This window comes from Thalassophryne amazonica, chromosome 10 (genome assembly GCF_902500255.1).
Source record: "Thalassophryne amazonica chromosome 10, fThaAma1.1, whole genome shotgun sequence".
NCBI lineage: Eukaryota > Metazoa > Chordata > Actinopteri > Batrachoidiformes > Batrachoididae > Thalassophryne > Thalassophryne amazonica.
The window spans coordinates 65516595-65529734 of NC_047112.1; the positions used below are offsets into that span (position 1 = coordinate 65516595).

Genomic DNA, 13140 nt, shown 5'->3' on the forward strand with positions numbered 1-13140 from the left:
CTTGAATGTTCGATGGCGACCTCTTGTGGGCTAATGAGAACATTGTTGTGAGCAAATGGTTTTTTTCTTTTTTTCTTGTATGAATGTTTAAATATTAACGGTTTAAAGGACAGACTGAGATCATGTTGCCTGTCAGGCAACACTTACAAAAAGTTTAAAAATAAATTTACATTTTTCAATATAACAATTTAATTCAGAAAATAATATACTTCCACATTATATTTGTTAAAAATGCTTGTTAGGTTTGATGCAGGCTCACCTGTGAAAGCATATCACTGTCACAGCTGTAAAAGCAATAAATAACTGAAAATTAAAAACTGATTTATTAAATGATTAAATGATTTTATTACAATACACAAATTTATCACATCATAACAAAACTTTTCATGCTAAAATACAGAAGGTTTCACGTTATAATATGATACTGGGGTTTTTTTTTTGTTTTCTTAATGTGGAAGCAATACACTTACAATGTTGTAAACAGCTATATTTGTAATTTGTATTTGCACAGAAGACCAATAATGATATTGTAATAACTTCATTGCATATTTTTATGCCCCCCCCCCCCCCCCCCCCCCCCCCCCGTTATAACATGTTTTGAAATACAATTATTATTAAATGCAATAAAGCTTCAGGCTGCTTGTGTGAAATCAGTGGGACATGGTTTCATTTTGCATTTCCCCCTCTTCCTGTGTAATGAAAAGGAGGATTTAAAAGGTTGATGTCTCAATACAATGTGCACACCCTTACATCTGACAGCTAAGTGGGACTTCTTTTTCACCAATTTGCCTGTGAGGCAGCCTGGATCAGTCTGAGCAGCACGAAGCCGGTGAGAGAGTGGTGACCTTCTGTCCCATAGCTGAGACTTGATAATCTCACATCAAAGTCTGAGAACCACACAGACACGACGGCAATAGGTACTTAGTCCCTGACTCTGTATAAAAGAGATGTCTGCAATCAGAACACATGCTGCTTTCTTTTCAGATCAAACATCTGAAATAGGACCAGTACACTGTGCCACGGAGAAACAGACGGCCTAAGTGCATTGCTTCTGCATATGGATTTAGGCCAGAATGACATCAGTTTTATTTAAATGTCTCCATGTTTATTGCATTTATTTTCAATGATGCATAAATACAGCACATTTACTTTCTGACTAATGTGAGACAAAGCCTCACATTATGCTTCTCAGTCTGAAGTGTGTTTTTTTTTTCTTTTGCACAGTTTGAAGGAATCAAGCATTTATGTTTCAATGAGTTTATAATATCTGTATTGATAACACGGGCTGCAGATCTGTGTTTTGTGAAAATTTCTGTACATTCTGAAATTTCAACTGATCATTTTAGAGGTTAAAACAACACTGCACAACTCCAGTAGTTATTCTATAAAACTACAAGTCATTTCTGAGACAGTGGGTTGCAAAAATCAAATCAAATCAGAATTAGTCATTTAGTAACAAGTTTCCATATAAAGTGTTGCAAAGTTTGAGAAAAGGTCTGAGTGTGGTTGCAATTGTCACTCATGTTATGGAACATTGAAAAATGGTGCGATTATAATGTTTTGTTTTTGTCAGTAAAGCAATGCTCAAACACAGTTAAGTGCAAACAATTTAGGCACCACTAAATTTGAATTTAAAAAAATGCAGTTTTTGATTTTTTTTTAATTAATAAATAAGGCAATCTAATTTGTGCAAACATCCCATTTTAACAAAAAATTAAGCCAATCTCAATTCTTTAGATGTATTTCCAAGAAAGGAAAGAAAAAGTCATATTTAGATGAAAACAGTAATATAGGTTTACTAAGTTGTTTTTCATTTTCATTAAATAAACTAAGCAATTACTAAGCAGCCATTCTGCTGTGTAAGCCTGATCCTGTCAGAAGCTAAGCAGTGCAGGATCTGGTTAGTACTTTTTTTTTCTCTTTATTTCATTCATTTAAAAGAAAAAGACAGAAAAGCAGAAATGAAATTTACAAGACTTTGAATGAAAAGGAGCAGAGAGAAGAACAAGTCTTATATTTTCTGCCCCTTTTTACAATACAATCTTTCAATTTTAAGTATCATTATTCAACATTATTAAACATATTACATTTTTGACTTGTCACATACCACTGACTTATCTCATAATTTTAACCATTATTTAAAAGATTACATCCCTAACAGTTACATTTTAAACTTAAAACATTCTAGACATCACTAACAGATCACACCCTAGGCTTTGTCATAGCCCACTGACTTATTTCATAGTTTCATACTTACTTAATACATCTAATTTAATACATTTTTTAAATAATTTGAACAACCTTGATTCTTTGATTTCTTTGTTGAGGTTGTTCCATAATTTTACACCATTCACTGCAATACTCCGTTCCTTTACTTTGGTTCTGAATCTTGGTTTTTTAAAGACTTCTATTCCTTTCAAATTATAACTACTTACTCTTTTTTCAAACATATTTTGAATGTTTATTGGTAAGGTATTTTTGTTAGCTTGATACATTGTTTGTAATATTTTCAAATCAACTAAATCATGAAATGTAAGTACCCTATACTTAATGAATAATGGATTAGATAGATCTCTAAAACGACTATTACTAATCATTTTTAAAGCTCTTTTCTGCAGAATAAATAATGGTTGTGTATAAGTTGTACATGTTGATCCCCACATTTCTACACAATAAGTTAAATATGGGACAATCAATGAATTGTACAATGTTAATAAACCATAACTATTTAATGAAAATTTTACTTTATGCAAAACAGCAATGGCTTTCGCTATTTTTCCTTTTATGTAATTTATGTGTGACTTCCATGTAAGATCTTCATCAATCATGACTCCTAGAAATTTCGTTTCTTTTACCCTTTGTATGTCCATTCCATCTATTTTTAATGACACATCATTATTTCGCACTGTCATTAAATAATATGAAATTTGTCTTATTAAGATTTAGTGACAATCTGTTTATGTCAAACCAATGTTTAACTTTTTCCAACTCTGTATTTATCACTTGTACTACTTCCTGTATATCTGATCCAGAGTAAAATAATGTATCATCAGCAAATAATATGCTGCCAAGTACTTTAGATACATTCACAAAATCATTGATATACAAAATAAACAGTTTGGGTCCAAGTACCGACCCTTGTGGCACACCATAAATAATGTTACACAATTCTGATTTAGTATTATTTATCTGAACAAACTGTTTTCTATTTTCTAAGTAACTTTTTACCCACTGATGTGCAATACCTCTAATTCCATATTGTTGTAACTTGTGAAGCAATCTTGAGTGGTCGATAACATCAAAAGCTTTTTTCAGGTCAATAAAGATACTTACAAAATAATCCTTATTTTCTATTGTTGTTGATATTTTCTCTGTTAATTCCATAATTGCCATAGCTGTCGAATGTTTTGTTCTGAATCCATACTGAGCATTATTTAAAATATGATGTTTCTCAATGAATTTGGCCAACCTTGTCACAAAAACTTTTTCCATAATTTTAGAAAACTGTGATGGGGGACCTCTTCTTCACACCAGCGGTTGTGTGCGTTTCTCCAGGTGACACTGGAGTTGCGTCAGGAAAGGCTTCCGGCATAAAACTTGTGCTAAAACTAATGTGGATCTGGCTGTATCCGCTGTGGTGACCCCGAATAAAACGGGAGCAGCCGAATGGACAACAACAAACTAAGCAATTACTAACTTACAAACTTCATTGTAAACAACAACAAAAAATTTTGTACGTGTCTCAAAGTTTACTCAGTTAGTTTGAAATGTTTCATTACTTTTGGGAAGAATATAATTATTATAGGTGTAGCTAGTCTGTCAAATGTTGTATTACATAGGAGTTAAAGGTCCAGTGTGGAGGATTTACTGCCATCTGTTGGTGACAGAGTAGACACAGTGTAGGGAAGCAACCACTGATTCCACTTCTTTTTTCTTCAGTCTTCCAGCCACGCTGCAAAATGTGAAAGACTGAGTAAGTTTGTTCCTTTTGGGCTACTGTATGAACATGACAGTGTAACATGGCAACCTCCATGGGGGACCCCTTCTGTGTAGACATGAAGCGCTCATTGTAAGTGTATGAAAACATATTGCTCATTGTTGCAGGTAATTATATGAGCAAAGCAACCCGCAGCGGCACAAAGCTCGCTCATGGTACACTGAGTCCCAAACAGGAAGTGCCAAATTTTGAGTCCACAGTGAAACAGGAAATATCAAATGTCAAAGACTTCCTGGATTGACACTTCCTGGATTAACAGATGATATCTCATGGAATCTCACGAGAATACAATGGCAAGTTCACACTGAAACAGGAAATGTCAAATGTTGAATACTTCCTGGCATGGGTGGAGCTGGAGTGGAGGTCAGGGTTGCACTGGACTCCCCTGAAATCTGATTGGACACATGATTGACATGTCACGACACATGCAAAAAAAAAAGAAACAAACAAAAAAAATCTAATCAAAATTAAAAAAATCAAAAAATGTCTTCTGAACTACAGACTCCAAATGACACCAAAGTTATATCTGTGAGTAAACGACCGTATTTTATGCCAGAAATGAGGTCCAGGTTGTTAAAAGCGTCATTTCTCCTGTAATTCAGGTTGCCTTATATATACACGTGTTTTTCCAGTGATTTTTAAACAAGCAGGCAGCTGTTGATTCACAAGAATGTGAAGACGCTCAGGCTGAAAGAAATACAAGTAATTTACTCCTCCTCTGTTCTGTATGAAACCTGTGTAACCTCTTAATTTTACTCTCTGAAGGACTTATTTTTAAATAACCTCATAATTTTGCTGTCTGAGTGACACAATAGTGACACAGGTTTAGATAAATAAATCTAAAGTTATCTTCCTTAAACTGAAACTGAAAGCAAATCTCTACAACTTGATTAAATTAATTTCAAATATAAAATCCAGCTTCCTGATGAAGTGGTGAAGAGGAGGATTTTCTTAAAAAGAAGACCTGAACGTTCAGCTACAATTTGCCAGAAAGTACATCTGAGATGCAAGCATAGATTTGATGTTTTGGTGAAAGAAACTTTTGTATTTCTTCATAATTGATGTAGTTCAAGACATATTCAGTGACTTGTAAATGTTCGTTTCCATCCCCTGACTTGTCTGAAGAAAACTGGCAATAAAACTGATTATTATTTACAGGTGTTATCAAGTTTTAGAGATTTGCTTTCAGTTTGAGTTTGAGGAAGATAATTTTAAAAAAATTTATGCTTTATATTTTTTGCATTTCTTGTATTTGAAATGGCACAAACAAATTAAAATGTGTGAAATACCAAGTGTTCCAATACTTTTGGAGAGCAGTGCACAGTATGCTAACCTTATGATGAGTGCAAAATGAGTGTGGTATTATTACTGTTTTGTTTAAGAATGTTTTCACTGTTGCTGCACTTTGTGTGAAATCATAGTCATATTGTATATCATATTGATATGACAATATTGAGATACGATAATTTGGCCATATTGTACAGCCCTACTGTCAACTTGCTGAAAAGTTTGAATATTAATTTACATCTACATTAAAAATAAGTGCTTAAAGTGGCAGGGGGTTAAGACGGCTGTAATTGGGGGGGGGGGGGCAGTGGGGAAACCCCCTCAAGAAGCTGAAAGGCAAAAAAGGAAAAATACTTAAAAAGGTGGGGGGGGGGTCTAGGAAGCTCTGCGCGCACCCCCAGAAGCTGAAGGGTTTTAGCCATACTAATGCTCCCCCGGATGCATTTACTCAATAAAGTCTGAAGGACCTAAATGACATGGTAAGATGCTGAAGAGATTCACTCATTTATGTCTGCGACATGAACATATTACAAGGAAGAGTTAATTATGAAATCTATGTTCCATTACAGCAAACAAACGCCCGTAAATCCTACACACTGTAGCTTTAATATTCTTTTTTTTTTCTATATATCTTTTTCCTGTCATCATAATTGGAGCTGCATGACTCAAGGTCATGGAGCCCAATGTCTTGCCCAAGGACACTTCAACATGCTGCAGTGATTGGGGCTTGAACCAGCCAGTGTTTGGTTAATGGACAACCAGCTCTAACTGAAATTGTGGTCACTGTGTACTATTTGTTAATATGTTAATAAAAGTGTGTACAATCTTGTTATTATTATTATTATTATTATTATTATTATTATTATTGTTGTTGTTGTTGTTGTTGTTATTATTGCGGAGCGTCTCCGCTGCCTCGGCTCTTCATTGTGTGTCAATCCAGCCCCAGAAGTGTGTTTTTCTTCAGGGCAAATTGAATTTTTTTTTTTTTAAATCACATTTTATCCTTTTGCGTTTGCAAATGTATAGGGTGCCCACCATCAAAATCAAGAATTTTCCTGATCCAAGCAGAAAAAAAACATTTGTTACATTTTAAAATGATCCAGAATATAAACAGTTAAGCATCATTTTTAAAAAGTATCAATCTAATATCAATGACTGATAAGCTCAGCCCTCCAGTAATCAATTATCACCATGTGCATTTTACAATTGAAACAAAGCTGCAGCCATTGGGACACGCTTGCTGTCACTCGAGAAAACCCACTAGAAAATGCATTAATTGTATTTGCAGCTCGGAGTTAGCCCCGCCTACTACGCGTTACGATTGGGTCCCTGAAGAAGAGCTTAAAATCTCTCGCAGGTGATTGGCTGAGAGAGCTTTCTGTTTTGGTTGCCTGCCAGCGGCCGTCTGAAGGGGAGGGGGAGCCGTCTGCCTTCCGCTTCTGGGCTGGATTGACACACAATGAGGAGCCGAGGCAGCGGAGAGGCTCCGCAAACACCGCCGTAAATAAAGACAACAAACACTGAGGCCAGAGAAACATGGAGAACCAGGTAGCGTGGCTTTTGCGTCTGCGTATGAGCTCTAAACTTTTGAGGGTGAAAATGCCAGCAGGTTGCGCGCTGGCACGGCAGGAATGAATCCTCTGTTGTGTTAGCCAGGAGGAAAAAAAATGTTTGGCTCTGGAGCTATGCTAGCTGGACACTGATACATCGGTATTTGCCGCTACAGCATTCAGCATTAACCACAGACGAGCACACAAAGAGACTTACCTGGCTCTTATTCCCCTACATGCACAGTATATAATCGTATTGAAGAGCGTTTTAAGTCGAGGTTTTGTCTGGCTAAGCTAAGCTAGTGTACCTACCAGGACAGTGTCGGCCGCTGGCTAAAGAAGCTGCTACAAGGCGCCGGGGGAAAAGATTTGTCCTCTCCCGACTGAGCTGCTGGAGAGGCGGGGTGCTGTCTGCCCTGCCAGGGGCCTGAAACCTCCTCCATTATAAAACCATGAACGTGCATTTAAAAATAAATATTTACTGACACAATTCATATTTGACAAGTCTAATGCGAATGTTGAACTTTCATGCTATGAAAAAATTGTATGTAGATAACTGCTTTCACGCTTTTTGCACTTGAAAGCCCCTGTTTCTTCTGCATGAAGTGCATTATGGGTTTACACCATGAAAGGATAAGCTGATGGGGTAATTGAACTAACAAGTATATGTACCTGAAACAAATATCGCTGAGGATAACAATAAAAATATCCACTGTGGTCCACAGGGTGGCAAAAATAATCAAAGAGGCATACAAACGATAGACTAGATTTTAAAGACCCTTCTAAGGAAAACTACGTAAAATGCTGAGAGTAAAATTACTTAGAGAAGACTTATCAAAATGATGTTAATGTATAAAAAAGTCCTGATTACTGATTACAAGGTTACAAGCGAATGGATTAGATCATCCCAGCCATCTTGTGTAGCTAATGACACCCCCTCCCCCCAAAATTCATCATTCTGTAGCTTGCCAAAGTAAAGAAGCACATAATGTGGAGGAAGTGATTAAGATTTAAGATTCAAACAATTTTATTCATCCCTAAAAGGGCAGTTCATCTTCACACACAATTACCTCAAACAAAAATGCAGCACTTAATCCACAATTACTACTAGTTGATCTAATAATGGCACACATCAGAATTAAAACAACCACAGGTATACATTTGATTTGTTTATATACGCTAAGCTTTGAAACAGTCCGTCATCCGAATTGAGGCAATGAGTGTGTGGGGGCTGCTGCAGCATTTCCACTGTGTGGCCGATCTCAAGGGGGAGTGGGAGAGCGGAGTCCGGGGTGGGGACAGAAACACAAGGGAGGGAGTAGGGGTGGGGAGGGGCGTGCATCATGTGTGCAGATGAGTTCATATCAGTCTCTGTCCGTGTATGCGTAGAGTCTGGAGTGGGCTTGATGACCGCAGACTGTAGGGGAGAGCAAATGAAAAGGAGCCAGATGCTTCACCAAGGCCGTTGAAATCCTTCTGGAGGAAAACAAATGGGGAATTTTAACCTTCGGTAGCTCATAAGGCTGCCATGTTTGGGTTGGGCAGAGAAGCACAGAAATCCAATATGGCCTCTCTTTAACTGTCCAGATCCAGAATATTCACTGGTCTCCAACATCAATTTCTTTGCAAGGCAGACATTTGCTCCAAGATGATTTCCAATTTGTGTTTAAGTTGAAGAGTTAATGCAGTCTGATATTGTACCGCCTTGCCCACCTCATTAATCATGACGCACAGGTGTGGGGTTGTGGTTTTGGTTGCAGCTGTCTTGCCAATTTTCCGGTAGGTCAGGGCAGAGCCTAATCAACAAAAGCCCTCCTGCCATAAAAGCAAATAAGAATAAATCCTCAACATCTTCCACGGAGAGTGGTGCCAAGCACACTCTGCGCCACCTCTCCCAGGTGTCGAGAACATAGCCCGCAGGATAGGTTCCATCTGGGCACGCAGGGTCCCCTTGATTTCCTTGTTGAAAAGATGATGTCAATAGCGTTGAGAGACCACCCGATCAATTCCATGGTTATTCCAAATATAGCTCAAAGAATTCACAGTCTGGTGAAGTTGGGACTTTTGAAGGTTGGGGCAGAGATAGAGAAACACAGAAAGAGAGGAGGACATGAGAGGAGGAGATGCGACTGCCCTTGCCGGAGTTCCATCCGAGTAAGTGGTGGAGAACTTTGATGTGTCAGATCAGATGTGTGTGTGTGTGTGTGTATGTATTTGGGTTGCTGTGGGGTAATGACTTGGGTATTGTAATTACATATTTTCATTTTGCGGAACTGGTATTTGCTGAGATGAGACTGCGTTGCAGCAATTCAAACATTTAAAACGTCTGTAGTGCAGCCGGGGCTATATTTCTCGAATTGTAATGTGTATTGCATAGATTTGCATTCATGTTATTATTGGCAGAGAGGCAGACAGGTGTACAGGTGTAGACGCATAGTACACATTTAAATGCAGTACGACATATAATGACACACTCACACCTGGCCAGTGTCCATTGGAATTTCATAAAGAACTTGTGTAAGGTGCATATGCGTCATTCAGAATCCGAGTAGCTGAAAGAATGACACAACTTCCAAAGTGTGCACATGGATGTGTCCATTCCCACAGAGCTGGAGTGGACACATTGAGCGGAATTTATATGAAGAGTTTTGAGGCCAACATGTACTTGGCTGTCAAGGGGACCATCAGTCTGTAAAATATGAAAGAATTTGAACAAACCTGTGCATTTCTGAATCTGGTTTCCTTTAAATTTCCATTTTCAACTGCATTTTTCTCCATTTCAAAAAAACATACTTGGGTGATTCTTAGACTACGGGCACTTATTATGTCCTTTGATCATATTGTATGAAAAACAGAAAAAAGGGGAAATTTCACACTTTTATAGTTATCTTACAATGAAAGTGTGTTAAGAAATTTGTTCTAGTAGTCTATGATGACTTTTTCACCTTTTTTCAGCATCATTTATGCAAATATTGCCGTTTTGTGCTTGTCCCACATCCAGACTTTTGATCTTCAGTGATAAAAAATGAATGGTAAAGAAACGTTTTTTCTAATGTTTTAAAATATCTCTGAATAAAATATCAGTAAAATAATCAAAACATAATTGGGGTATTCAATGTCATACAACTGTTGTGATTTTTTTTTTTAAACAAAATGTTGTCTCACACTATTGCCGTAATTTCCACCACAACACTGTAATGTTCCTTTAAACAGTTTGTATGAAAGATTGTTTGGGTAGTTTCTATGGAGATAAACAGTGACATCAGAGCACATGTATATACCGCCAAATCACAACAAACAGTTGCCCCAAGGCGCTTTATATTGTAAGGCAATGGTGTGGTGGAAATTACATTTACAAGGCCAATAGTGCCTGTAGTTAAAGAATCACCCACTTACTGGGTTTTGCATCTGATATATATATATACTCAACAAAAATATAAATGCAACACTTTTGGTTTTGCTCCCATTTTGTATGAGATGAACTCAAAGATCTAAAACTTTTTCCACATACACAATATCACCATTTCTCTCAAATATTGTTCACAAACCAGTCTAAATCTGTGATAGTGAGCACTTCTCCTTTGCTGAGATAATCCATCCCACCTCACAGGTGTGCCATACCAAGATGCTGATTAGACACCATGATTAGTGCACAGGTGTGCCTTAGACTGCCCACAATAAAAGGCCACTCTGAAAGGTGCAGTTTTATCACACAGCACAATTCCACAGATGTCGCAAGATTTGAGGGAGCGTGCAATTGGCATGCTGACAGCAGGAATGTCAACCAGAGCTGTTGCTCGTGTATTGAATGTTCATGTCTCTACCATAAGCCGTCTCCAAAGTCGTTTCAGAGAATTTGGCAGTACATCCAACCAGCCTCACAACCGCAGACCACGTGTAACCACACCAGCCCAGGACCTCCACATCCAGCATGTTCACCTCCAAGATCGTCTGAGACCAGCCACTCGGACAGCTGCTGGAACAATCGGTTTGCATAACCAAAGAATTTTTGCACAAACTGTCAGAAACCGTCTCAGGGAAGCTCATCTGCATGCTCGTCGTCCTCATCGGGGTCTCGACCTGACTCCAGTTCGTCGTCGTAACCGACTTGAGTGGGCAAATGCTCACATTCGCTGGCGTTTGGCACGTTGGAGAGGTGTTCTCTTCACGGATGATGCGAAGGAGATGTGTTACACTGCATGAGGCAAATGGTGGTCACACCAGATACTGACTGGTATCCCCCCCCCCCCCCAAATAAAACAAAACTGCACCTTTCAGAGTGGCCTTTTATTGTGGGCAGTCTAAGGCACACCTGTGCACTAATCATGATGTCTAATCAGCATCCTGATATGGCACACCTGTGAGGTGGGATGGATTATCTCAGCAAAGGAGAAGTGCTCACTATCACAGATTTAGACTGGTTTGTGAACAATATTTGAGGGAAATGGTGATATTGTGTATGTGGAAAAAGTTTTAGATCTTTGAGTTCATCTCATACAAAATGGGAGCAAAACCAAAAGTGTTGCGTTTATATTTTTGTTGAGTGTGTATATATATATATATATATATATATATATATATATATATCCACCGACATGAATAAGCTTTGTGCTTAACGATTCTGTTATCGGTCCTTCAGAGTGGCCGTTGTTTTGGTGGGTGTTTGTCAGGAAAATGATCATTTCTCTACATTGATTACAGACCCTGCAGCGGGTCCTTAATAAACTTTTCTGCAGCGCGGCTTTGCTTTGAACCTTGAACCAATCGAAGCGTGGTTCGCAGATTGAAGCAATGCTTCGGTCGATTGCTTTGTTTATTTCTTTTGCTTAATTTTCCCCCGCTAAAACCCTAAAGAGCATACGTCTGTGAGTATATTTACCTTTTCTATGTTAAACCGACCTGTTATGGTCTTCTGAAACAGTTGATAGATGTATTTTATAACTTAAAAACGGGAGCGATGCTAATGCGTTAGCATGTCTATGGCATTTTCAATGTTAAGTTAGCATTTAGCAATTGCAGCCGTCATCACGTTCGGGTGCATTTGTTTTCAAATTGTAATATTCCTTAAATTTATTTTTGCTTAGATATTAATAATCTAATGATTATTATATACAATTTTAGAGAAAGAGACAAAAAGAACCTGAATAGAAACACAACAGAAAATATATAATAGCAACTAACATAAATAAATAAATACATACAGAAATAAATGTTTCCTGTGAACACCTAGTGACTCTCACACCTCCATTTCATCCCTGTCTTATTTAAGTTTAATGACAGTTTGTTTCGGTCAAACCATATTTTCAGTTTGTTAATTTCTTCAGTGATTTCTTCCAGAACTATCTGCCAAACTAGAAACTGCTGCATCCTAGTAAGAGCAGAATACTACTGGAATGAATCCGAATAAGGAAAGTTGTATTTTTTTTTTCTCACCTAAATGGATTCAGCACTCACTCCAGTTTATTGTCTGGAATAGTCCCAGATTGCATTTCAGAGCTTCTAGAATTCAAACATTTTCGTGCAGGTGGTGTTGGGGGATAATTTTGGGTTTCAGCTTTTTTTTTTTTCTCACCACTTTCATCCCTGAATATGAATTGTGATTCACTTTTGTGCAGATTAAAGTTACTAACTGGGACTCCTGTCTCGTTGCGAGAAAGAAACGAGAATCATCCTCCGTTCTGTTCACACAGCTCCAAACGTTGCGCGGCTCTCTGACAAGTTAGATAGAACGATAGAATTCAGTTTGAATTAATAACTTCAAAGCGAAACACAGTTTTGTTTATTTTTATTTATGTCCAGAGATCAAGGATACAGTGAATAATTTCATATTTATTTACTTTAAGACTCAAGGAAATACATAGAAAACCTGTAAAGCCTGCTTTTAGTACAAAATTCACGAGGTATCGATAAGGAATCGGATCGATAAGCAGAATCAATATATATATATACACGAGGGCTGTCAAAGTATAGGTCCTTTTTATTTTTTTCAAAAACTATATGGATTTCATTCATATGTTTTTACGTCAGACATGCTTGAACCCTCGTGCGCATGCGTGAGTTTTTCCACGCCTGTCGGTGATGTCATTTGCCTGTGAACACTCCTTGTGGGAGGAGTCGTCCAGCCCCTCGTCGGAATTCCTTTGTCTGAGAAGTTGCTGAGAGACTGGCGCTTTGTTTGATCAAAATTTTTTCTAAACCTGTGAGGCACATCGAAGTGGACACTGTTCGAAAAATTAAGCTGGTTTTCCGTGAAAATTTTAACGGCTGATGAGAGATTTTGAGGTGATACTGTCGCTTTAAGGACTT

At 37.8% G+C, this 13140-nt stretch overlaps 1 protein-coding gene across 4 annotated transcripts in view; it reads left to right on the forward strand.

Moving 5' to 3' along the window:
* The first annotated feature begins 6691 nt into the window (after positions 1–6691).
* Positions 6692–13140, forward strand: part of mllt1a (MLLT1 super elongation complex subunit a) — a 130547-nt gene continuing 124098 nt past the window's right edge. For 2 of the 4 annotated variants that reach the window (XM_034180155.1, XM_034180157.1), the window contains exon 1: positions 6696–6832. In XM_034180155.1, coding sequence (XP_034036046.1) covers positions 6821–6832 — 12 coding nt within the window. In that variant the 5' untranslated portion in view covers positions 6696–6820. Of the gene's footprint in view, positions 6833–13140 lie in introns of all 4 variants that reach the window. The other 2 variants (XM_034180158.1, XM_034180156.1) reach the window with 2 other exon arrangements.